At 41.3% G+C, this 26,762-nt stretch overlaps 1 protein-coding gene across 1 annotated transcript in view; it reads left to right on the top strand.

The window, feature by feature from the left end:
• Positions 1-26,762, top strand: part of FBN1 (fibrillin 1) — a 229,148-nt gene that overhangs the window by 140,458 nt on the left and 61,928 nt on the right. The window contains exons 18-31 of the mRNA XM_081151492.1: positions 890-1,015; positions 5,021-5,146; positions 5,718-5,837; positions 5,931-6,068; positions 6,942-6,992; positions 8,613-8,738; positions 11,432-11,659; positions 13,627-13,752; positions 13,867-13,995; positions 14,787-14,912; positions 15,023-15,148; positions 16,514-16,636; positions 17,763-17,888; positions 19,850-19,975. Of these exons, the coding sequence (XP_081007618.1) occupies positions 890-1,015; positions 5,021-5,146; positions 5,718-5,837; positions 5,931-6,068; positions 6,942-6,992; positions 8,613-8,738; positions 11,432-11,659; positions 13,627-13,752; positions 13,867-13,995; positions 14,787-14,912; positions 15,023-15,148; positions 16,514-16,636; positions 17,763-17,888; positions 19,850-19,975 (1,797 nt within the window). The remainder of the gene's footprint in view (positions 1-889; positions 1,016-5,020; positions 5,147-5,717; positions 5,838-5,930; positions 6,069-6,941; positions 6,993-8,612; positions 8,739-11,431; positions 11,660-13,626; positions 13,753-13,866; positions 13,996-14,786; positions 14,913-15,022; positions 15,149-16,513; positions 16,637-17,762; positions 17,889-19,849; positions 19,976-26,762) is intronic.

The following is a 26,762-nucleotide window of genomic DNA, read 5'->3' as shown; positions in this document are numbered from 1 at the left end:
TGGCTGACGATGGGGAGAGGATATCGGGAGGACAAGAGAGGGCAAGTAAGGAGATTTATAATGAGTGAAGAGTTAGTGGGGAGTAAATAAGTTGTGCTAGGGAACTGCAGAAGTCAAAAAAGGTCAACCCTGGTTTATAGAAGAGTCAGGCACCAAGATTTAGGTTGCCGTCCACTGGTTGTCATTCTGCATCACCTTTGACTATTGGAGCTCTCCTGGGTCTGTGAGGGCACAGAAAGGGGAGAACCCAGCCCCCCCAGGCAGAGCAGCAGAGGCTTTCCCAGGCAGGTGGTGTCTGCGTGGGCTTTGGATCAGTGCATAGGTCTGCTCCAGACATTTTTGACACAGGGTGAAGAGGGTGTTTTATGTTCATGGAAGAGTGAGAAGTTTAAAGTCAATAAACAGAGTCCCTATTTTAATTAGGGCTTGAGGATATGATTGAATTTACAAAAGTTTGAGCCATGAGAATGACACAGTCACCTTGTTTTTAGGTGAAGCCAGGTGGCAGTGTGGAAAGTAGATTGAAAATGCACAGCTGGGAGCAGAGAGACCAGTTGTAGGGACCTGGGGTCTGAATTGGATCCACTTTTCCATCTTGGTGTTTGGACCAGAAGTCCAGGAGGTCTCCGTTGGCTTGATTAAAGATTGGAAATCTCGTAGGTCCAGTTCAGATGCCAGTTCCTCTCAGGGACTAAGGGAAGGAAGATTTGACTTAGGATGTCTTGTACTGAGAAGAAAGGATCAAGCTTTCTTATAAAAATGTCACCTTTTTAAAAATTTTCACAAGGTCCTAAGGTCACTACATTTATTGTAATGCTATTTTTTTTTGACAGTTCATTTTGTGTTTACTTTAGACTGTTATTGATTTTGAACTTCTTTTGTGGTGCAGATATAAACGAATGTGCATTAGATCCTGACATTTGTCCAAATGGAATTTGTGAAAATCTCCGTGGGACCTACAAATGTATATGCAATTCAGGATACGAAGTGGATGCATCTGGGAAAAACTGTGTTGGTGAGAAGTTTCACCTGTTTTCTAAGATGTCTTGTGTACATTGCTTTAACCTCCTTTTGATGTGTGGAGGAAACTGCTCTTGAAGGACTTAAAGGACTGGGCAGATGGATGCTCTACGCTTTGGGTGTCAGCATGGCCCATGCCTGTCTTGATGAACAAAATTTATATAGTCTAACCTTGACAATGCATGAATAATCATGTATCAGATTCAATTCTTGAAACAGAAGCTCCTTAGATAGATAAAATGCAAAGATTTTGAGCCATCTCCATGGGGCTACAGAGGCATCCCTATTTTTCATCATGAAGCAAAGCAGCTCTTCTCCCAACCACTTTTTAGGATTAGCCAGAGAAAACTCAGCTTATTTTCAGTAATAACTTCTCTCTGTTACATTGAGCAAACATCATTTTTATGCTCTAACAATCCTTAATGACGGTACCAGCCAGTAACTAAATAAAATCCTTTGGTTGAGAAGAAAATGGTCAACAGGGACACCGCTTTTTTTCTTCTTCAACTTTCTCCAGTTGCCTAGAGTAGTATTTTCTGAAATGTTTTGTCCATTCTGTAGTGTAGAGACATACTGCCTCGGGTTTCTTGAAATTTGGCTTCTAAGACCAGAATATTCATACTTGTGCAAATAGTCCAAAGTGTACCCAAACCAAAAATGTAAGATGGTGCACCTTTTTGATTTGGAAGCCAAACACATTTTACCTCAAAGCAAACATACTTTCATGAAATGGGATGAAAATTAATAGTCTTTAAGATAAACAGGAGACCTGAAATATATTTTTTACCTTCTGAAAGCCATTTAGGGCCTAGAGTTAGGTGTTTACTCTCTTCTGCCATTAGTGGTATTTTATTTAATTTTATTTATTTTTTTATCCTCGCCTAAGAATATGTTTTTTAAATTGATTTTTAAAGAGAGAGGAAGGGAGAGAGAAACCTTGATTGCCTCCTGTACACTCCCCAACTTGGGATTGAATCCCCAATGTGCTCTGACCAGAAATTGAACCCTCAGCCTTTTGGTGTGCAGGACAGTGCTCCAACCAACTGAGCCACTCGACCTGGGCCAGTAGTGGTATTTTATTGGTAGGATTTGCAACATACTATTCTAAGGTGGTCAGTTGTTAGAATATGTAATAATTTAAAGATGCTACAGATCGAAATAAACAAATGTCCTGTTCATTCTTTCAACACACAATCTAGCAAGTATCAACTACTTATTGGGTGCTGGACTCAACTATCTCCCACCCAGCCGCTAGGGAATCACCATTTGTTCTCACCCAAGAAAAAAAGTTTCTTCCCATGTGTCCCTGGGTATCAAGCTATTTTGTTTGTCTTGTTTCTTGCTTTACCACTTGATGTCCTCTGATGGTGGAGAGCTTGATGAAATACTGGGATCCTTCCCAAGAAACTTGTTTCCTTTGAGTAGACAAGCAGTGCCTTGATTAATAAGAGGAATGGGGCTAAATTATATCTTATAGAACTTGACTCCCTTGAACAGGAACAATGGTCATGTCAATTAAGTTTTTTAATCTATTATGCTCTATAGAACTATGTAAGAAACAACCACCTCTGAAATATCCATAAGTTGTCCCCTGACCTCTTGTTATTATAAACATTCTTTCCAAAGCTCATTCAGCCTGGTTGTTATTTCTGACTCCTTTCAGTAGCCAAGTTACTTTGGTTCTGTACAGTTCTTTTAATCTATTACACAGACCTTCATTCAAATGTAACTTTTTTATAGTTGGCCATTTCTTCTTTTTTTTTTTTTTCATAGTTCCTTCTCCTACAAAATTCTGTGTTTATATTGACACTGTGATATCAGTGTTAAAATAATATGGGCACTTTCATACAGGGACACGTGATGAAGGTCTGGACTCTATGACTCTATCTATATGCAAATAAAGAAAAGGAAATGGATTCTAGAGAGAGTCAGTGAAAGGGAGCTAACTCCAGACACCCTAAAGCAGCCCCTCAACCACCCTGCCCCTCCTACTCTCTGTGCACCTCTCTGAGTTATTTTTGTAGGTCTCCTGTTCTCACGCCCTCTACTACTCTCTTCTTCCTTCCTATACTTACAGTGTTTTTCATGAATAATTTTTACTTTTATCTTCTGTTTACTTACAGGATGGAACATAGCAGGAGTACTTACTGCCCCTCTTTGACAATGTATAGTTGTCTAGGTTTGCAGGTTGAGGCAGAGTGTGGTACCTAATAGGTCCCTGTGTTGTTAAGGCCGCTGACGATTGTCACTGTGGGTAGGTAGAGATACGTTATTTTGGAAAAGCAGAAATCTTACTTTGAATATTTTTCACCTGCTTTCCTTACTATTGTGCACAACATGGAAAAAGAATTAACAGTAGAACAAAGCATCTTTTCTGCTCCCATTTAAATCAGCTTTCACCCCAGTTTCAGGCTAAATCAGTATATAGAAAGCATAGAAGATGGAAGCCGGTGAGGGGAGCTACAAACCAAAACCCTCTTCTTTGAACTACAGGTTCCTTTTTCCCTCCCTAACTTTTATTGCTGGCCCAAAGTTGGCCCTTCCTTCTTTGTGGTCTACATTGACTTTTGAGAAATGAATTCTTTCTCTCTCACACCCTTAATTGTAGGCTCCCTTTGTAGGCTACAGCTGTTACTTGAGTACACATGGCACTTTTAAACCAGATTCCACTGAAAACAAATTTTACTATTTCATTTTTCTATGAATGCCTCTCTTCACTGGCAGACATGAAAAATCATTATTTATTTGGGCAGGCCAGAAAAACACAGGGACGTTTTAGCTTCACCCAGAAATCACCCCATGGGAAGCAGAGGGAGAGCCTGAGAGGCTGCAGGGATTCTTCCTTCAGTGGTTTAGTACATTCTTTAAAGTCAGAGCCATTATCATCAGGTCAGAAGTATGTTCATATTTCAGATTATGTTCAGAAGTGTGAAGTTGGGACTCAACGGTCTACTCCAGCCATTTCCCACACGGGGTTCCAGGGACTGGCTAGTTTTTTTATCTTTATCATCAGTTCCTCAATTTAAGTTTCCAGACTCCTCTGACATCATCAGAGTTTAAGAATTACAATTTCACCCTTTTGGGAAGTGTTACTACTCCTTATATTATTTTGACAGAATTCTCAGTATGCTACTTGCTCAGCCAATAACATAACTTCATACTCAATTTTCCCATTAAAAAAACTTTATAAATATGTTGCTGACTTAAGTGTATCTAATGCTGTAAACCTATGTAGCTCCCCAGGGCTGAATTTGTGCATCCTTTATGTCAGGGCTACTAGCTTGTCAAATGATGATCTAAGCAGATCACTCAATGTCTAAAAAATTCCTTGTGAATGTGTGGAGCCTATTCTGTGGGCCGTCTAATGTTATAGCCCAAAGGGATACTTTAAAAGCTGTGTAATTCCCACACTTCCTAATTGGAGTCATATATATCAAAAGTTAGATTTTGCATCAGATAGGCCAACTATTCAGCTGAAAGCCAGGAGTTTTCCTCAGCTCTCTAAATCTTGAGTCTAATTCCCCATGACAATTATAAACTCTGCAGATTGCCTCATACTTAATACACAAAACCAGAGACCCTTTAAATTATTCTAAAGAAGAAACACCCACCCTGGAACTAACACATGTAAAAGTGGGACCATACTTTCTAAATATTTATTTAGTTCCTTAGATCAATAGGATTAGTCCTTTGAATTCTGGTACAATGAGACAAGTATATAAAGATCAGTGATTTCAAGTAAATCCAGATTTTCTTCCTGCTAAAGAAACAAGTGAATTGAATAGTGTATGGCGATTTTACACTTTGTACAAAGTACAAATAATCAAGCCCCTATTTTCCTAAAATTAGGCAGTTTAGGCAAAAACAAATGGTACAGGAGTTTTGCCTCTCTTTGGTTGAATTAATCATATCATTATGACCTTGAAACCTTGCTAAAGAGCAAAGAAGTTGCATGCCAGGGATGGGCTCTTTTAAAAGTTCATTTTCATTGGTTTTCCAGATATTAACGAATGTGCATTGAACAGTCTGCTTTGTGACAATGGACAATGTAGAAACACTCCTGGAAGTTTTGTCTGTACCTGTCCCAAGGGATTTATATACAAACCTGATCTAAAAACCTGTGAAGGTAAACTACACTTTTTGTTCTCATTCTATGTACTTTGCTGTCTTTTGGAATGCCACCAAAGAGCCATGTGAATAAATTAGAGTCGCTTCTATTTTAGACAATTAAGCTGCTTCAGCTGAGGTTCTGTGGTCTTAAATGGCACTTGTATGTACTTGGCAAGCTACTGGTGGTACTTACCTGTGATCGGCATATTATTTGCCATTTATTTTGAGTTTAAGTGTCATTTGAAAGCATTTATTTTGCATTTGCCTGCACTTGGCGTTTTATTAGCTGTCATTTAATAGATGGAGAAGACATTACACATATGCAGTTTGAGTTAGTTATTCAGAAATCACACTTACATTTGCTCCAGATTTCCCAAATAAAAATGTTCATCCATGTACCAGATTCTATTCTATAGGGATGTGCTTAGCTGTTATTTTTGGCATTCCATTTTGTCTAGAAAAAAATCTATTCAGACCAGCTTTACTATCTGATGACGAATATGTGATAGCAATTGAAGCCAAAGTTTAAATATTCATTCATGTCCAAGACTAGTTCTCGGCAGTGACGTAGACCCGTTTTGTTTCAGACATCGATGAATGTGAATCGAACCCTTGCATTAATGGAGTCTGCAAAAACACCCAGGGGTCTTTTATTTGCGAATGTTCTTCTGAAAGTACTTTGGATCCGACAAAAACCATCTGCATAGGTATTTATCTTTCTGGGAAAGATTTTCTTGTGTTTATCAATGCCGCTGTATTTAAGTGTCTATTAAATATCATTCCCCTCCACCCCCCCACAGAAACCATCAAGGGCACTTGCTGGCAGACTGTCATCGATGGGCGGTGTGAGATCAACATCAATGGAGCCACCTTAAAGTCAGAGTGCTGTTCCTCCCTTGGTGCTGCCTGGGGGAGCCCCTGTACCCTTTGCAAAGTCGGTAAGATGAATGGGTTCTATGGCTCCTGTGCCCATCCCACTGGTCACTTTGTTTAGAAAGGGGAAACCTAGGCCTTTGTACATTTGGGTGCACATGGGGATTTTAGAAGATTTAATTCTGATGACCTCAATGAAGTGTATTACTGAACAGGAAACTATGAGGTGTCAAAGACAATACTTTTAGGTAATTTGGCAATTTGTTGTTTTCTATCACCACATTGTAATCTGGTGAGCTGGTGTTGTTTTCCTGGATCAGCGGTTCCTATTAGGGCTCTCTGGGGAAGCTCAGGATTAGGGTCCTGAGCGTTTTATAGGTGCAAATATTCTTCCAAAAAAACTGATTAACATAAAGAAATCAGTATTCGTGACTTACCTTCTAAATCTATTGCAAAGCTGAGGTTTGAGAGCCTTGCCTATGATTTTGTTGATTCGATGTTTGGATATATACATGGGTGGATTTCTACGGTGTGAATGCTGCAGGGCATGGGATCTTCAAGTTCGAGACTTTGGTTTCCGTTCATGTTACAGTAATCCTATAGTGTGATTCCTATTTTAGGGCTAATAGCAAGAGAGGAATCTAGTCAATTTCCTCCTTGGTCATCAACTTAACATGCTCTTTAGGGTACCTTTGGGTCTTTTTGGATATCTCAGAGGAATTGAGCTTTATTTAAGGAGACATTTCATTATTATTTGTTTCACTTATGCAATCTCAGAAACACTTTGTTATCTCAGACTTATTCATAGCAACAAAATCTAATTCATGTTCCAGGTCCTCTTTCGTGTTTCTTATACTAGGTCATAACTACGAAGTCTGGATATTGTTATCTCAAATTTGTTTTTTGTTTTTGTTTGTTTTTGTGTGTGTTTTTTACAGATCCCATATGTGGTAAAGGCTATTCAAGAATAAAAGGAACACAATGTGAAGGTATTTATGATTATTTATAAACCATAAATTTCTGTGTGCTTGAAGAATGCTTGTGTTAACTTGGACTGGATAAAGATGTCACGTAGCTTCACAGTGAGAAATATGCCGCAGAGAAAAAGAAATAATGAGAACTGCAGAACATAACAGATGTTAATTTCATGAGCATATATATGCTTTTGCCAGTTTCAAACCACTATGGCCAGAGTACAAGGTGGCTGAAAATGTTTTAGGCTGACCATGGTTTGAATTGACTGCACTTTCAAATTGCTGTATATCAAGAAGATAAAACAGGAGGTTTTTAATGAGGCTGTAAAATTTGCCTTTTTCTTGGTTTGTCCTGTTTGTTTGTTTGTTTCAATCACAGATGATCTAGAAGGACACACACTGCTGCATTATTTTTGAAAGTCTACGTGGATTATGTCCAGTTTGCTGTGATTCTTTCTCATGGAGTCCCAGATAGACATAGGTCAGGGTGACTAACACAACCTGACATGACACAGCAGCTGAAAAATTTTAAAAACAGCAATTAGTCCCATATGTGGGATGAAATGAAGTTTTTTTCCTTGCTAAAATAAAGAGGAACACTATAACCCCCACCCAAGGTCTTGCTTTCCAAATGATGACTGAATTCTTTGGCCTTTCTTTGGTCCAGACCCACTGTTAATAACTTATCTGACCTCAGCAGCACATTTTGGTATACAAGTGGCCAGAACAAAAAAAGAGAAAAACCCATAAAGGTAAATTTTCCCCTTCCCGTTGATCTCTCTTACAAGGAAAGATCTGGAACATTTTTTTCATATCCCTGGTTTAGGAAGTTATTTCTTCTAAATAGAGACACAGTGTGTGTGAATTTCTTAACTAATGCTCCACTTTTTTGGCATTGGCAAGTAAATGCCTTTCTTTGGATTTATTTGATGGTGAATATTTTTCCAAATTAAGTGCAGAGAACACACTGCTCTGCATTAAGCAAACTGGAACAGAAAGGTACATTTGAGAGAGATTGAGTGAATGATAAATGTATGAACATGGATGTCTTTCGACTCTCCCCAACTCAAACTGGGACCACCAAGGTTTGGACAGAACACTGAGACCATTGCTGAGGTAGAACTAGTAACACACTTCTGGGGACTTCTCAGCACTTCTCGAAAGTGCTCCCTTTACTGGCCTCACATATTCCTCAGTAGGATTTTTTTTTCTATGCTCACGTTCAAGCTCTTTATTCTTTGCTAGTTTGAAAGACTAGGTTTCTGTTTCTCTATTTACTTTCAAACATCTGGTCTCATAAAGCTAATTCTATGGCTTCTGGGAGCCCTACCTGAGACAGCCACAGTACCCAGAGCTGTCCCCAAGAACTTATGCCAGCTCTCTGACTCTTCAACTCAAATATTACTCCCTGAGAACCATGGAAAAACTGTTATATCTTTGGTAGCAGGTGAGCTCTGTTGCTATTCAGACATACCAGAAATTCTACCTACACTATTTGGAAGCAAACTAATTTTGTGAATGTATCAGGTTCAAATGGTCTTTTCCGTTATGAGAATAATTATGACTTTGTGAATGGGATAAAAGAGAATGATGTTACACAGAGATATCAACTTTGTGCTTTTTTTTCCTTCATAGATATCGATGAATGTGCGGTGTTCCCAGGAGTATGCAAAAATGGCTTATGTGTTAACTCTAAGGGATCCTTTAAGTGTCAGTGTCCCAACGGGATGACCTTGGATGCCACCGGGAGGATCTGCCTGGGTAAATACTGAGCTCACTGCTTTTCTAACGATCATTTCTTAAAGATTATTAAAACTTCAGTTAACAAGATAGAGCTGAATATTTGGTTCCAAGTACAGACACACACATCCCAAACTCAGTGTTTCCACCGGGACCCATGGTGGTTTCCCGGAAAGAGAGGCTTCCTGACCCAAGCTCTTTGTTTACTCTTCATAGAAAGAGCAGAGAACATGTTAATGAAGAGAATTGATATGCAACCGTTCCTTAAATCATTACCATCATAATTGTTATTCCAGAGCTCTTAAATCCACCCCTCGTATGTCATGGGCTTGGAGGAAACTCTGTGGGTATCAGGAATGAAGAGCGCCACAGTCCTGAACAGTGAACCCGAGGGAGCCCAGGGCTGCCGTCACTGTCAGCATGGTGGGATTCTCCATGCCAACTGCTAGAGCCCACGTGGCAATGGTGGGGACGAGACTGGACACAGGACCCTGAGTTCTTAGAATGCTGCCCTGTGGCCTCGTGGCATTAGGCTTGAGATCCCATTGTCATTCTCATGGGGGCTGGCAGACTTATTCCGATGTTACTACTGTGGCTTCTAACTGGTGGGAATATGTCTCGTGGATCACTGGTTCCTGAGTCCGTGACTGTGCAAATGATTCAGCTCAGCCCCACTGGGTATCTGAAACCTTATTGCTCTGAAAAGCATTCTTAGTGAAGCGGCGCTGTAAGTAGTTAGGAGAGTGGTATGCGGCTCAGGGATTTGGATCATTTACGATTTAGAACAAACAAACCTTTAAATTTAGAACTTTATGGTTTATAATGTAAGCAATATGGAAGAGAGAAGTTGGAATTCAAAGGCTAGAATAGAGCCTTTGTAACTGTGGGTGTCAGTTAATGACATTTTGGGTCTCAGCTTCTTTGTTTAGGAGGGATCCGCATTTAATGAGAACATTCTTCCAGGTTCTTTAGTTGAAAGATGCTTTAATGTTTGATTTAGAAATCATTTAAAAAGTATCCATGTTAATAGATGCAACCCGCATGTGAAGTTGCCCCGAGGCCTCAGCAGCTTTCTACCGTGAAAGTTGAGCCCAGGCACTTAGGTGAATGGCTAGTAACCACCCTGTGAAGGAGAAAGATGGGGAATATCATGCTTTATGTTTTAATTACACCTTACAGTTTTCAGATGCATAATCTCACTTGAGCTTCAGAGTACTACCCCCACCCCCGAGGGATGGGAGGAACATCACTCTACAGATGTGGAAATTCAGGCTCAGGTTAATAGTTGCCTAAGACAAGGAGACTTCCTTCTTAGTTGCAGAACAGGACCAAATTCTAGGTCTTCTGACCTCTGGTCTGCTACTCTTTCTGCTCGGCCTCATAACCCCATGAATTTGGGGTTGGAGCTAGATGTACCCCACGCGTACCCAGAAGAATGCGCACACGAGCGCGTGTTGAAGTGAAAGGAGTCCTTGGGAAGAGGCGTGAGTGGCTTTCCTCTGCTGTTTTTCCTCTTTAACCTCAAGCAGGGCATTCCTGATTTTGGAGTTTACCACTCCACCTCTCCAGAAAGAAGTGGGTCCGAGGAAAAGGGGCTGGAGCTAGCTCAGACGTTCTCCAGCGACAGAGAGTGCAGTTTGATTTTAGCCAGAGATGAGTCCAGACCCCACGGTGGGCGAGCACTGGTACCAGGCACGTCTGCGAAAACATCTCCAAGCGCGTTGCAGGATTTGTCGGAGCCCTGCTCCTGACGCAGAATTATCAGAAAATGCCTGAAGCCCAGAGGAAACGGTCCCCAAATAGGGGGTGCGAATAAATACGAGCTCCCAAGTAGAAAGGTCTTTGTTAAGCGGGACTGCCCACCCCAAAGCCTGGGTTTCTTTTGAGGGGAAAAAATACCTCTAATCAGTACGTATGTAGAAAATTCTTGAGCGTATTGTCCTTGGCCTCACACAGCGCTGGCAGCTTGGGGCGAACGCTGGGCGGTGGTTCTCACGTGCCCTCGGGTCCCACATGCCCTCGGTTCTCACATGTTCTCGGTTCCCACGTGCCCTCGGTTCCCACGTGCCCTCAGGTCCCACGTGCCCTCGGTTCTCACGCGCCCTTGGTTCTCACGTGCCCTCGGGTCCCACGTGCCCTCGGGTCCCACATGCCCTCAGGTCCCACGTGCCCTCGGTTCTCACGCGCCCTCGGTTCTCACGCGCCCTCGGGTCCCACGTGCCCTCGGGTCCCACATGCCCTCGGTTCTCACATGTGCTCGGTTCCCACGTGCCCTCGGTTCTCACGTGCCCTCGGGTCCCATATGCCCTCGGGTCCCACGTGCCCTCGGTTCTCATGCGCCCTCGGTTCTCACGCGCCCTCAGTTCCCCTGTGCCCTCGGGTCCCACGTGCCCTCGGTTCTCACATGTGCTCGGTTCTCACGCGCCCTCGGGTCCCACGTGCCCTCGGGTCCCACGTGCCCTCGGTTCTCACATGTTCTCGGTTCCCACGTGCCCTCGGGTTCCACGTGCCCTCGGTTCCCACGTGCCCTCGGTTCCCACGTGCCCTCGGTTTCCCTGTGCCCTCGGGTCCCACGTGCCCTCGGTTCTCATGTGCCCTCGGTTCCCCTGTGCCCTCGGGTCTCACGTGCCCTCAGTTCTCACATGTTCTCGGTTCTCACGTGCCCTCGGTTCCCACGTGTCCTCAGCTCTCACGTGCCCTCTGTTCTCGGGCAGATATCCGCGTGGAAACCTGCTTCCTGAGGTACGAGGACGAGGAGTGCGCGCTGCCCATTGCGGGCCGCCACCGCATGGACGCCTGCTGCTGCTCCGTGGGGGCGGCCTGGGGCACCCAGGAGTGCGAGGAGTGCCCTGTGAGGAACACGCCCGAGTACGACGAGCTCTGTCCCAGGGGACCCGGATTTGCCACCAAAGAAATTACAAATGGAAAACCGTTCTTCAAAGGTACGGCGCTTTGGGTGGGCGGTTGCTCTTCTTTCCGGGCCGACGGGGTGCGTTTCCACGAGCCCAGAGTCCTGCTGACGGAACTGGGAGTCTGGCCAGTGCGGTCGTCCCTTGGCCATCGCAGCGCACAGCCTTTGCTCCCTGCAGTATCTGTAACCAGACGGCCACTCTGCAACGGGGCTGCTTTTTCTGCATCTCGGGACTTCCCGAGGTTGCTTGCCTCTCCCGTCTAGCCATTAAGTGTTAAAGTAGATCTTAGTATCACCCTAAGCTAAACATAAATGACAGGAAATGAGAAATTTGTATACCATCTGCTAAAGCCACATGATAGGACCTTTTATCTGCTGACTTGAGCGTCCACGTCACTGTAGCCCACCTGGGTATACGTGACGGCAGAGGGTCAGTGGCCTGGGAAACCCAGTGGCAGGTCCTCTTTGTCCAGATGCAGGGAGATTCATTTCTGTGGCAGACACACTCCAGGGACATGACATTTCAAAAATTATTTCAGTTTATTATTCTATAATTTAAAATCCGTGCAGAAAATAAGAAGTCACAGATTTAATCTAATTCCAAATTTGATTTAAGTTTTTACTCACAATGAAACAGAACTTGTTTACGTCAGCATATGGAAAAAGCATAATTGGTTACTCAGAATTCTGATAATTTCAGAGACGCTCAGCTTATGTTCCCAGGATAGAGTTCTGTGTTGGTTGCCCATTGTGTCTGGTCCTAGTTATTATACTTCATAACTGAATCAGATGGGAAATGAGTGTATAAATATCACTTAACTATCCTTATAGAAAAATGTGTAGACTTTTTTTTTTCTAAGCATTTGGTCCAAGAAGCTCTGGGGTTTAAAATTGTTGTGTCTAGGAAGACGGCTTCTCGATGGCCCTCTTAAATATCTCTTAAGTAAATTTAAAGGAACTTGAGAGATTTGCTTTCAAAGGCTGTGGGATCTGTTGCCACAGGACTTGGTGTTCTTGAGATTTAATCTGCCAATTCTGCCTCTCATGACACTATATAGAAATGAACTAGTATTTCTTGAGTTTTAGGTCTTCCTTTGGAGAGGCCCCTAAAAGGGGAAACTCAGAGTACAAGTTACAGAAGTCGTCTCTTAGCATAGAAAAAAACTTTTTAAATTATATTAATGAAACATTAAGGTTATATAATATTGATAAAATATTTTAAGTAGTATACATTGCTTTCAAATAATTTAAATTAGAAAGGATGCCTTCTTTGAAATTCTTGTATCTTAGATGTATCCAAAAGCTCATCAAAGAGCATAAATGAGCATCTCGTTTCTCTATAGGAGCGATTTTCAACCAGCGTGCCGCAGAATTTTTAAAACATACCATACCTCACTATTTAGTAAGGGGCACTGACCTCTTTCCCCTTAGATTGTCAAATTAAATAAAAAATAATAACCAACACAACAGTAGCCATCCAGTTGTGAATGAATAAAATTTATACTTGTTTTTTTTGTCAGGTTGGCAAAAAAATGCAATACATTTTTTTTGGTGTGCCACAGAATTTTAGTATAATTAGTTTATATGTGTCATGAGATGAAAAAGGTTGAAAATCACGCCCTACACACTTAATTAGTTGTTGTGGGGCAATATGTCCTAATAATCTTCTACATGCTTTTAAGTATAGACAGACACTAGTGGTTTAGACCACTCATTCATTCAGCAAATCATTCCATGTTCAGTATGTATCAGGCATGTGCTGGGTTCTAGAAGTCCAAATAAACGCACTCTACTTCTCTGATAATGCTTTTAAAAACAGGAGTTTAAAAGACTAGAGATGTTTACACAGTCATATTTCCCATGGATCATCACAGTCTTTAATATGAATATTGCCAAGACCTTATATCAAGACCCTCCAGCCTCCTGGGTTTAAAATGAAGATCATCGAGACCTACTTGGTTGCTCACAAACTTTTCTCACATTTTCTTTTTCTCGAAGACATCAACGAATGCAAGATGATTCCCAGCCTCTGCACCCACGGCAAGTGCAGAAACACCATCGGCAGCTTTAAGTGCAGGTGTGACAGTGGCTTTGCTCTTGACTCTGAAGAACGGAACTGCACAGGTCAGTGAGGGGGCTCCCCTTGGAGGGACACCTGTTAGGATGCTTCCTCTTTAGTGCACAAGAATTTAAGGCTATCCCGATGCTCACGTGCCTCCACTCGCTGCTTTTGTGCAGACATTGACGAATGCCGCATATCTCCTGACCTCTGTGGCCGCGGCCAGTGCGTGAACACCCCAGGGGACTTTGAGTGCAAGTGCGACGAAGGCTATGAAAGCGGATTCATGATGATGAAGAACTGCATGGGTAAGTGTGTGCCCATTTGGTCAGCACAGGGAAAAGAAGATTCCAAGAAGCTTTGAGGACTCATAGCCCATGTCCCTGCTTCTTCTAGCTCCCCTGGTGCACTGCTCTCCTGACCAGTGAGTCAGGAATCAGTCTGTGGTGGTGGGAGACTGACATGTGGGAGGAATGAGGGAATTCATGCTGTGGGATGGTGGGTGATCTTGACACCAGTTATGGGTCCCTGAGGCATGAGTGTAAAACCTAGAATAGACACCCAGGGAAGAGAGAGCACTTCAAACAGAAGCTATATTCAGGGTCACATTAGAGGGCCTCTGCCAGACATTTCTAGAAAAGATTAATCAAGCTGGTTGCATTGGATGAGGTTCCCTAGAAACAAGCCTGAGATGGAGATTATTTTGAGGGAGTGCTATCAGGGGCAACCTGGGAAGAAACGAGGGAGGCAGGCTAGGGAAGGAGAAGAGAGGCAGAGTTCAGCTGCAGTTAAGCCTTAGCCGGATTCCACAGGCGCCTCGGGAGTGTGAATAGTATCAGAATTGTCCCACCTTGAGACAAGAAGGCCAAGATTTTCTATCAGTGATTGGCCGTGGGCGGCCCCCCACATGGGAGGGAAAAACAATCTCTCACCTCCCACATATTTCTGAATGAAATGGACAGCTGTTCTTCAAGAAGGAGCCTGTGAGCCATTAGCAGCCAGAACGCCCAGAAACGGGGCGATGAGTGCACTGGCCTGGGCGCGGGGACCTGGGCAGCACACCACCAACATCTTCAACGCAGTCATTTCCATTTTGCAGATATTGATGAGTGTCAGAGAGATCCCCTCCTATGCCGAGGAGGCTCTTGCCTAAACATCGAAGGAAGTTACCGCTGTGAATGTCCTCCTGGTCATCAGCTGTCCCCCAACATCTCAGCATGTATAGGTAAGGAGGAGGACTTTGGGTCCACTTACTTGTGGTCAGTCATTCGACCCACGTCTTTGCCAGAGGCAGAGCTGATGGCTGGATGTTTGCTGTTCTTATTTTCTACACAGACATCAACGAGTGCGAGCTGAGTGCGAATCTCTGTCCCAACGGCCGATGTGTGAACCTCATAGGGAAATACCAATGTGCCTGCAACCCTGGCTATCATTCAACTCCCGACAGGCTGTTTTGTGTTGGTAAGTTCTGTATAGTACGTTGTTTTCTATTTTATTTTATTAGTCTCTTTTTTTAAAATTTATCTTTATTGTTGAAAGTTCTACAGATGGTCCTTCCCGCCCCATTGTCCCCCTCCCCCTTACTACTATCCCCTCCCCAGGCTGTCACCACACTATTGTCTTGTCCGTGGGTTGTGCATATATGCATATAAGTTCTTTGGTTAATCTCTTCCCACCATCCCCTTTCCCTCTAGTCTCTTTCTAAAGCACTCAAGCCACATTTTCTGAGTCCTATTCCCATTACTAGTTACTTTTACTTAATCTTTCTTGTTTCCTTGTAAGTAAAATTCCATTTATAGTGGCTCACGATCTTCAGATCTCACCTACCTGGTGTGCTTAAAGAGCAGTTAAATGGGAGATATGGAATGGTTTAGCTCTAACAAGTATAGTTTGACCCGGGCTGCTTTAATGGTGAATCACAGCACTGCTCTGTTTATGCATACACACAACCAGGCAAATCAGCACTGACCCCCTGAAATCATGAAGCACCATGAGTGCCCTGAAAAGCAAGAAGCATAGGGTACAGTCTCTGCCCTTAGGTGGTTCAGATCAGCTGAAAGGTTTCAAAGAGTAGTTATTGGAAAGAAGACCAGGATATCTTACATCAAGATGGAGCCAGGTCTGGCACACCTTAGGGATGGGGTTTTGTGGGACAAGCCTTTGCTTTGTGGCTGGCCCCCTGTAGATTGAGTCGTGCTGGAAAGAGTGGCACAGAAAACCCTGTGGCTTTATTGTGCCCAAAGTCAAAGTGAAACTTTGCAGAAACTGCCAGATTTTGCCTGGTTTGGGGTGTACGTCATGTGGAACTGCCAAGTCTCACATGGTTTCTACCCAGAGTCATAAATCAGCCCAAATTCTCCTGAAACATGGCCCAGGACAACTCAGAATTCTAACTCAAGTGCTTGAAAGGTTTAGAACTTGAGCCGGTCAAACTGAACGTCAAGTTTATAACTGAACCTATGACCCAGAGAATTTCACCCAGGTGGTCATTGTCATGTATGGTCTCATAGCACCTGACATTTCTCCTACATTGCATGTGGTGCACTATGTACTGTGTAATTAATTGTTCACCTAACTCCCCAGCTGCAGTTCAGCATTATGAAGGCAGGTCTTGTGTCTGTCTCATTCACCATTAGATTCATTTCTCTAGCATATAGTAGGTGTGTAATTCATATTTTTTGAAGGAATCAAACAATATAGTGACTTCCAGTTGCCCTAGGATGCTCTTTTTAAAAATTTGCTTTATTGGACCCATGCATGGAAACTATAAACACATGCCATGATTATAAACACAGAGAAAGGTAATATTATTTTTGTTTTTCTTAGACATTGACGAATGCAGCATAATGAACGGTGGTTGTGAGACCTTCTGTACAAACTCTGAAGGTAGCTATGAATGCAGCTGTCAGCCAGGATTTGCACTAATGCCTGACCAGAGGTCATGTACTGGTAAGTAGGTTTCAGTCTCCTGTGAAATCTCTCAATAACAGGTCCCTACGTAGAGTGGTTCGGGGATGTGGAGTTAGATAGTCGTGAGTCCACATCTTTGTTTGTCCCATATTTTAGCTGTGTGTCCTTGATAAAGACCCTTAGCATCAGATTGCTCATCTATAAAGTGGGGTTCAGATTTCCTGTGTGGAAGAGTGTATACAGCACTTAGTATAGCACCAGGCTCATGCTCAACAAGTGGAGTCTAAAATAGTTTCTCCATTGATCAGCATTTTGAAGAATTTGATCTGTTGGCTTCTTTCAGTGCTCGTCAGGATATGTTGCCTGGACCAGCAGCATCAGCCTCACCCGAGAATGTGTTAGAAATGAAAAATGTTGGGCCCCACCCCAGACCTACTGAATCAGAAACTCATGGGGGTGGAGCACAGTAATCTCTTTTTATAAGCCCTCCAAGTGATTTGGATGTCTGCTAAAATTTGAGGAATTCTGGTTTAATTTACAGTTCCTGTTGTATTACCCTGGGCTAAAAGAGCCACGTAGGCAGCTAGAGATAAAAAATGAAATGGGTAGTATAGGTATTGATTTTGGCTTGGGTTAATAAGAGAACTTAAGTTTAAAGACCAAGAGTATCTTATATGGCCTAAAAAAATCTCCCCTAAGAAGCCCTAAATATAAATTTGGCTATAAAAATTAAATGTTGACAGTAAATATTTTTACTAAAAGTACATCTAAGTAGATACGCTTATTGACCAGTTTTCACTTTAAAATATCAATAAAACAGAAGATGATAGACTTTAGGCATTTAAGTTTGATGAGAAAATGAGATTCATAATCATTTTTGAATGATAAATTCATATAAGAGATAAAATTATTAATTAAATGATGGACTTTTAAGTGGATGTGGCACTTGACCTTGAACAGTATGGTGTGAATCTCAAAAATGATTCTCTCCTCTTTCACCTGGGATAGCCTGATGGGATATTATATGTAAAACTTCACCTGGATTTGAGAGCTAATTATCAGCAAGTAGGCTGGGTTCATTCAACTTGGGTCAGTTAACTTTTCCATCACTGAATTGATAGAACCAATATCAACAACGTGCTGTTCTTGGTTTTATTCTCTGCAGACATTGATGAGTGTGAAGATAACCCCAATATCTGTGATGGTGGTCAGTGTACCAACATACCCGGAGAGTACAGGTGCTTGTGTTATGATGGATTCATGGCATCGGAAGACATGAAGACTTGCGTAGGTAAGCAAAGAAAACAGAAATTTCAATTTTCTCTAGTTATTCACTAGTACCATTAAGTTACATAAAGATTAGTTTGGGTAGCTGATAGATCCTATGTGAAATATAAGGTTATTTAGGTGTATAATACTACTATTCCAAAACTAGCATTTCAAAGAGCAAGTTTCTTGTGACTGTGATATCTGATGCACTTGTCAGATATGTTATGTGGGCTGAGCTACCACTGGTCAACTCCAGGTAGAGTTGTCTGTGCCTTTATTTCTGTCCACCTAGCCCTCCTGCTGCAACTAGAGTTTAAGCTTTTAAGATGTTTAACTAAAGACAAGCAAAATTTATTTCTGGCAAAATGCAATAAACTCAAGAATTTATTGTATTTGTTTTAGAGTTTCTATTGCTATGCATTCAAATTTGTTTAACCTTTCTTCTGCAGTATCTAATCTGCCTTTAGTCATGTTCAGTATATATTTTTTTATCTCAAACATTATAATTTTCATTTCTAAAAGTTTTATTTAAGCCTTTTTTAATACTTCTGTGTGTCTATTTAATATGTCCAGTCATTCCTATGAATTTTTGAACATATGGGATACAGTTATAAAACTTCTTTTAATGTCCTGGTCTACTAATTCTGTCATCTGTGTCAGTTCTGAGTCATTTCAGTAGATTGACTTTCCTTTTTATTATGAGTCATATTTTCCTGCTTCATGGAATGCCTGGTAATTTTTGATTGGATGCCAGACATTATAAATTTTTACTTACTAGGTGTTAGATATTTTTGGATTCCTAGAAATATTTTTGAGCTTTATTTTGTAACCTAGTTATTTCGAAACAGATCGATCCTTTCAAAGTCTTGCTTTTATGCCTGTAAGCAGCAGTTAGTCTTGGGCTAATTTTGCTGCATTACTGAGGCAAGACGGTCCTGGACACTCTACCCAAACCTCTGTGAATTCTGGGATTTTCCAGACTGACTGGTAGGAAGAGGCACAATTCCAGGCCTTCCTTGAACTCTGATGATTGTTCCCTTTAATTCTGGTGGGTGATACTTTCCCCAGCTTCGAGGAGTTTCCTTATGTGAATCCACTGAACATTCCTCATCTGCATACTTGACTGGGACTCTTTGCAGGACCCCGGAGCTTTCTTTCTGTGCAGCTCCCATCTGTCCTTTGCTCTGTCCTGTGAACTCTAGTGACCTGGGCCTTTCAGGACATCCAGCTTCATCTCCACAGCTTAGGGACACTACCTGGTTCCATCTGTCATCCCTTTCCTATGCTGTGGCCTTAAAACTCTTCCTGCATAGTAACCCGGGGCTGTAGAACTCATCTAATTTGTTTTCTTTCTCTCAAGTCACTGTCCTTTGTTGCCTATATTGTCCTTACATTGTTGTTTCTGTGCCTGTTACACCATCTTGGTCAGAAGCAAGAATATAAAATTGAAAATATTTAAGTTGTATCACATTTATATCTTCCGGAAACCCTTACTGAATATTTGTGAAGTCCAAGAAACTAAAGTGAATGTCATAAAAAATTAAAACAATTTTTAATTTTGGGGAAAAAGTGAAGTTTGTAATTATCTACACTATTAGTTTATTTATCCTTTCTTTTAAAATATGGAAACTAAATTTATTGGCATCATGAAAACTGGATTAAAAGTTTTATCTTGCAACATAATATGCTGTTTTGAAAAGTTTTCCAGACTGTCCCATAAACAGGCACTATACTTAGCCTAGAGTCAGTCAGTTTATTTGATTACTGGGCCTCCTGCTTATGGCCCAGATAAAATGCCAGTGTGCATGGTTAGCCTGCAGTGTAGAAAGCACATGTGAATTGAGCTCCACAAATATGATACATCTTTTGAATGAATTTATTTAGAACAGTAGTATTATCTCAGGGGAGAGCATTCACTGATATCAAACAAATATCAATATCAAAGAAATGGTTATATGTACTAATGATATCTATGTTTTACAGATGTTAATGAATGTGACCTGAATCCAAATATCTGTCTAAGTGGAACCTGTGAAAACACTAAAGGCTCATTTATCTGCCACTGTGATATGGGCTATTCAGGCAAAAAAGGAAAAACTGGCTGTACAGGTATGTTTTTTCAAATTGGACAATAAAACATTAAGTGGTTAAGAGATTGCTACCATAATTATAGATTAATACATGTTTTAGAACTATTAACATTTTAACTATGTTCTAAGGCACCTTGTATAACATTTTTCATTAGTAACGTAGTCTGTACTTCTTTGAAATTTATCATACTTTACATTGGATCTTAGCTGAGAAGTTTTTTTTACCTGTGAAACAAGGCATATTGGATAAATTACCACTATAACTCTGTAAGTATCACATTTTTATGAGGTAAAAATCACATTTTATCTCAAAGTAGTTAACATGCTAATGACCAAACATTCATATCCCTTTATAGTCATGTGCCACGTAATGATGTTTAGGTCCACAGACCACATATATGACAGTGGTCCCATAAGATTATAATGGAGCTGAAACATTCCTGTCACCTAGCAATGTTGTCACTGTGGTAACATTGTGGCTCAACATGTTTGTGGTGATGCTGGTGTTAAAGAACCTACTGCACTGCAAATAACTTAAAGTACAGCACACACAATTACAGGGGTGGGCAGTTCCATCTAGGTTTGTGTGAGTGCACTCTGGTGTTCGCACAGCGACAAAATCGCCTGACTGTGCATTTCTCAGAACGCATCCCATCATTAAGCGAGGCATGATTGTATTAAAGTAAGCCTTGCTCAGTAGCCTCCATTGCCGACACTTTATTTAAGGGCTTATAACTTTTCAAAGAAGCACATCCTACAATTCAAATGTTTCGCCAATTCTCATCAGTCTTCTAGTTCCTTAGATTATTGTACTTTTGATGTATTACGTTGCACTAGTCCAAGTAAGTCTTTATTCCTGGGACTTAACAAATCTTGTGCAGTGATAAACGATCCATTTGTAATTTTTCTTGTCTAATACCAATAGCACAATAATACCAATAAAAAACCTTTTCACAATATTTCTAGATTAGTCTATCAGATGTCAAATAAAAAAGTCATTCTGTGTGAGTGATACTGTTTTGAAGTGTTTAGTTGTTATTTTCAAACTTGAGACAGTGATGTTAAGTATGTGGAATAAAAACAAAGTTTCACAGTAATTACTTACAGTGATATAACTGATTATGACATATAACATAATTTAAAACATAATAGAGACCATGGTGAGCTGGAATTAGGTAACTGCATAATTTCTTTACAAATAACAGACTTTAATTCCAAAAGCCAGTTTGGCAAAAGCCCATGACTTAAAATGAATAGTAAAATGTTTGCAGGTTGGCAACATGGTAATTTTTCAAGAAAACCCCCTAATATATTATCATTTGGAACTGTCCAATAATACTAAGTTCCAAAGTTATAGATATACAGAATAACACCAATAATATTACTGTTGGTTCAAAAATGACTGATTCTAGCCAAATTGTAAGAATAAGCATGAAGCTGGAATGCTCTCATCTTTACCATGTTACTCTTCATATGAAGCATGGCAAGGGGTCCCTTCTAATGGCACAGTGTCTAAAATCTCAACTACCTATGTGGTCTTGGGGGTGCAAGTGATGTTTAGCTCACTGTATCTATGGTTCAAGCTTTATTTTTAGCTTCCAGTATAAATATAGACCTTGGGATAAGGGGGCGGGGGGTGGTCTGGCAGTAATGAAGAGGAAAGGTAGGATAATTTCATATTTCATTTTACTTAATAGAGGCTAACTAATACCAGTGTGGCTCAGTTGAACTCATTGAAATTCACCCCAGGGAATGGTGATGTTTAAGAATGGAGAAGTTAATCTAATGGGATGGTCTTTAGCTATACGAAAAAGAGATCTCTAGAATTTATGCTCCAAATTCCAGCTAACAGGGCATGTGCAGAGGCCAATTATTTTAGGCCTTTTACCATGAAGAAGGCTTTCATTTTCATGCATTATTAATTTCATTTTAGGTAAATGAGATATAATGTATATAATAGCCCTGGCACAGTGCTTGACATTCAGTAGCTGGTCAATAAATAGTAGCTACTATTGTTATTGTAAAATGAGACACAGACACAGTGTCTAGAAGCCACTTAATTGAAGACATAACTTCTAGTCTAGCAAAATTCTATACTACTGTTTACTGACACACGCTTGAAATCAGTATAAAAAAAGAAAACCTTACCCTTTATATTAAAAGGCATGTTTTAGAAGGCTGGTTTTAATTGAGTTTGCACAGATACTGAGGCTGCAGTGAGGAGAGCTGTGTGCTTCATATGAGATGCGATGACATCAGTTTTACTTTAAGAACAGCAATCTTTCAGTAAATTATGTGAACGGAAACATAGATTTGAAGTCCAAGAAATACTCTATCTCTTCCCAAGGGCCAACATCCCCCCTACTTTTAAATGATAGCCTAAGATGAATGGTAATTTTCGTAAAAGCCAGATAGCACTGTAGGGAGAAAGAAGGCTTTAGTCTCATGGCCCCTCTGATATCCTAGCCCCATGGCCTATGATGTTCTCATGTGAAGCAGTAGAACTCTGGATTTTTTTTATTCCTAGCTCTTCCACTGGTTCATGAGCTTGAAAATAATCACACAAGCGTTCCCCTTGGGTGAACACCCTGCAGCGAAGTATGGAAGGAGGGGGTGCATTAGGGAGGAAGGAAAAAGAGGGCCTCTGTAAATACTGTTAATAACAACCAAGGGTATCACATTTGATTGAAAATGACTTACACAAACAAGAATTGGCAGCACGTCTGGTATACTTAAAAACAAGTTTTTAAAAATCTGAGCCAGAATGTTTTTTTAAATCTCATGTAACTAGGGCTCTTTTAGCCTGCTTTTAGTTTAAAATTAGTGTCACTCCCAACTTAGAATACCAGCATGTTACCTTGGTGATAGCCACGTTAAAGACAAGTGTTTATAATGTCCCAGGCAACTAATATAAATACAGATATGTATCTCGCCTGATGGGATAAGCAAGCCCACAACAAATACCAGTGGAGAACAGACCTGGAACTATGTTTCGATGACAGACAAAAGAAATGCCCTACATATATTTCTATACATGCATAATAGGTATGAATTACATAATATATATTTTTAAAGTAGCCTGTAGAGGAATTATAAAAATATGCATGCTATTTCACAGGGAGGAACTTTGTTTCACGAGAACTAGAAAAATGTCCTCTGGGTTCCATTACAGCTCTGTCTAAATATTTCAGCTCCCTTGTCATTACTGATTGTTTCCATTTTAACAAATAAACATGTTTTTTCTTTCCCCCAATCACTTTAGCAGTGTTCAGAATCCACCCACTGACTTACATTCCCAGCCTACACAGATGTTAAGGGTTTCTTTTCTCTCCTTCAGCTTTATCCAAATTATGGGTTGAGGGGAATGTTCAATTTAATGGAGGGAGAAAATACATTTGTTTGAAATCTAGAACACAGCTCTCTGTCCTTGGCTCCAGGGAGCTTGCTGGATTACAATGTTTCTGTGGCTCACGTGCAAGGCTTCTGCGGCTCATTTTGCCTAATTGTATTTAGACAACCAGTTGGAAAAAGAAAAACTAGGTTGTTGCTAGGTCCCATCCTTGCTGGGTTCTGGCTTTCACAAGCTAATTTGTAAGAACCTCCCACCCATCCTATGCTCACTCAATCAGTTAGTAAGGTATACCATTCAAATCCGAGTTGTTTTTAGTTAAAATAGCAGGATTTCTTGGTAACTCCATTTCTCAAACTGTGTGCTTTTCACTTGAGAAATGCTGCTGGTGGGGCTTAGTCCACGAGAGAGAATTATATACATCAGAACCACCGGCGCTCAGGGAGAATTTGCACCCATTTCCTTCCAGCTCCTTATCACTGCTGATTGTCCTCGGCTGGCTGTCAGCCTGTGAAAACTCGGTGGGTGTTCAGTTAAATAGTCTTGGCTCAACTTTGGATCCAAATTAAGAAATCCAAGTAGCCTTCACGTTTGGCCTCTCCATTCCCTCGAACGTCCTAGTCCCCAAGTGCTTAATCAAGGAGCTCCCACAGTGTGTCAGCTTGGCCCATCCGGGTCCACGTGAGCGACACCCAGATGGCGGAATGCAGGTGTCTGTGTGGGCGATGCAGCCTCTCCCTGTCTGACGGTCGGGGAGGCCAGAGCAGCCCCGGGCACAGCCCTTGTGCGGGTGTCAGTGGCACACGCCCAGAGCCTGCGCCTGGGGTCTGCTCGGACCACGCCCTTGCCCTTCAAGGGAGCCCTGCGAGCAGAGCCTGTGAGTCTGTGAGGCAGCTTCGGTGGGGTTACGGAGGTTGCAGTGTCAGCCCTAAATTTGAATTTCCTTGCTTGTCTTGGCCTGCGCTTTATTCTTAATCTTAAAAAGGAATTTTCTGTCTGGAGCAAACTTGTGAGGGAAAGAGAACATTTGTACAGAAAGAGATGTTCTTGGCAAGCGTGTGCTGTTTCCTTCACATTATTGAAGACTAGAGCGTCTGAATGCAGCATTTTTGTTTGCTTGCTTTCTTACGGCTCAGTTTCCCCTTCTGTTTTTTGGTAATGAAGTGTAGTTGGTGCTCATGTGTGCACACACACACGTGCAAGCTTTTTATTCAGAGATGCCTTTACATTTAATGACCAAGCCTTTCTAATTCACTTGTCACATACTGGGAGTGTGAGGCACTGAGATAATGACTTACACAAATACTCCCAAACAGGGAACTGAATAGTGGTCCCTGAGTTGCTCTCTCATATCCTAAAGCCCACGATACATGACCTCTTGCAAATATAATTTCTTTTCACCTTGAAAATGTGTGGTGAAACAGCACACATTTACTTGAACTATAAATTTATATTAGCATATTTTTAATGATTAAAAAGGAGGGAGACTCTCCTTTTAAAAGAAGTTGTAATTTCCTTCATTGCAACACTAAACATGGGAGGTAAAAAGAACGTGTAGGAAAATAAGAGTGACTTTGGTCATTAGGAAACTGGAAAGAAAAAGATTACAGAATTACTAGATTGACAGGCTGTGATAAACTCTTAAAGTTACACTTAGTAGAAAAGGTTAGCGAATACTTCTATGAGTCTGTTAAACTCACCAAGATTTTGAAAACTCCATAAAGCAGGATTTATCATAAAGTCCTGGTGTATCTAAAGACATCAGCCCAATTAGGGAAAGAGGACTAAGCAGTGGACAGGGAGTTCCTGGTGGTCCTGGCTCTGCCCCTCACTGACTTTGGGGCCTTCGAAAGTCCCCATGCCCTTGGGGACCTCTGTATTCCTTTCTGGGAAACTGAGGATTAGGAAATTCTAAATTCTTTCCACTTAGAAAATTTCTTGATTTTTATAACATTTGGAGGCTTCAATACTTGGGCAGATTGAAGCTCATTATTTCTACCTAATTCAGAGATCATGACAAATAAAGGAGGGAAATTAAGACAGCTCTGCAAAAGTGCTGGTTTGCATCATTGATTCTGAGGGGCATGAGTGTCTGAGGAAGAGAGAAGTGTCCATGGCCCTGTTTGGGAGCCCGTTAGGTCAGGCTTACTTTCTTGAATTCCCCTGCCTACTTAGCACTGTTTTACCTGGGCCGGCCTTCCTCCTCACCTCCTCGGATTGTGCCGGGCTCAGTTATTCAGCTGCTTAAAGCTCCCAGCATAAGTCTAAAGCTGCCGGGTATGTGCCTCCCTTGACCTGCTAATAACTCAGTAGGTCCATGTAGCTGCCAAGGTTACATTAAAAGTCACGTATACAATACATTGCAATTCTAAGAATGTTCTAAGAATGTTCTTTCTTCTGGCATGTTTTCACTTTATGATTATTAGTGATACTGTAGAATATCTTTGTAGGAGAATGTTATTATTTTATTTTGTGTTTCTTCTAGAAGTTCTGAAGAAGCCAAAGATCCTAGGACCATTTCAGAGCTTAAGATGAAATATTTGGCAAACAGCAGGTTTCCAAACACTTTCAAATCATTTAATTGGGCTTCTTAGGTAAACATAAGGGTAAACATAAGTTGCTTGCCCAGTTTCTTTTTTGTGCCACTATTCAAGCGAATTTGCTGAAAATTCTTGCAGCATTTTGTAGGCCAAAATTATCCTTCTTGTCCCAAGTTTTGTGTCAAACATTGGTTTTTCTAGAGAGTCATAGTATCCATACCTCTGAGTTCTCATTCTTAGTTAATTAAAAAGTTGATTATGAGGTTAAATGCCTGGTTTTCATTATCTAATGGATTACTTTTAGGAAATAAGATTATGGTACCAGTTCCAATTCTGATCACTAACTAGGTGTCTTATAATGCAACTAAGTTCTGACACTATCTTTGGGTAGATAGTGTCAGAGTCCACAAATGAAGGGCTCAGTCCCGAAAGACTGTCTCCTTCTCAAATGCCAATCGCAGATCTAGGCTTGTTACTGGGGCTTCTGATAGATTGGCTACAAATCCTGTAAATTGGAGGTTCTCATGACCTCGTCCTTGGGTTTGATTAGTTTTCCAGAGCAGCTCACAGAACTCAGGAAACCGGTTTGGTCACTGGATTACCAGTTTATTATAAAAGGATGTAATGTGGGAGCGGCCAGATAGAAGAGATGCACAGGGCAAGACATGGGGAAGGGATATGACAATCTGTCCTAGAGGGCACACTCTTGCTGAATTTCTCTGTGTACCCTGGAAGCTCTTCGAATATTGTTCTTTTGGAATTTTACGGAGGCTTCATTAAAATAGGCATGAGTGATCAAATCATTGGCCTTCTATTGATTCAACATCTAACCCCCTCCTCAAACCTTGCCCTAAGGTCAGGGCAGTGGGACTGAAAATTCTAACCCTCTAATCAGAGGGATGGTTCTCCTCACAACC

The sequence above is a fragment of the Miniopterus schreibersii genome, assembly GCF_964146895.1.
Source record: "Miniopterus schreibersii genome assembly, chromosome: 1".
Lineage (NCBI taxonomy): Eukaryota > Metazoa > Chordata > Mammalia > Chiroptera > Miniopteridae > Miniopterus > Miniopterus schreibersii.
Note: the sequence above shows the minus strand (reverse complement) of the source record. Positions and strands in the feature narration are given on the sequence as shown.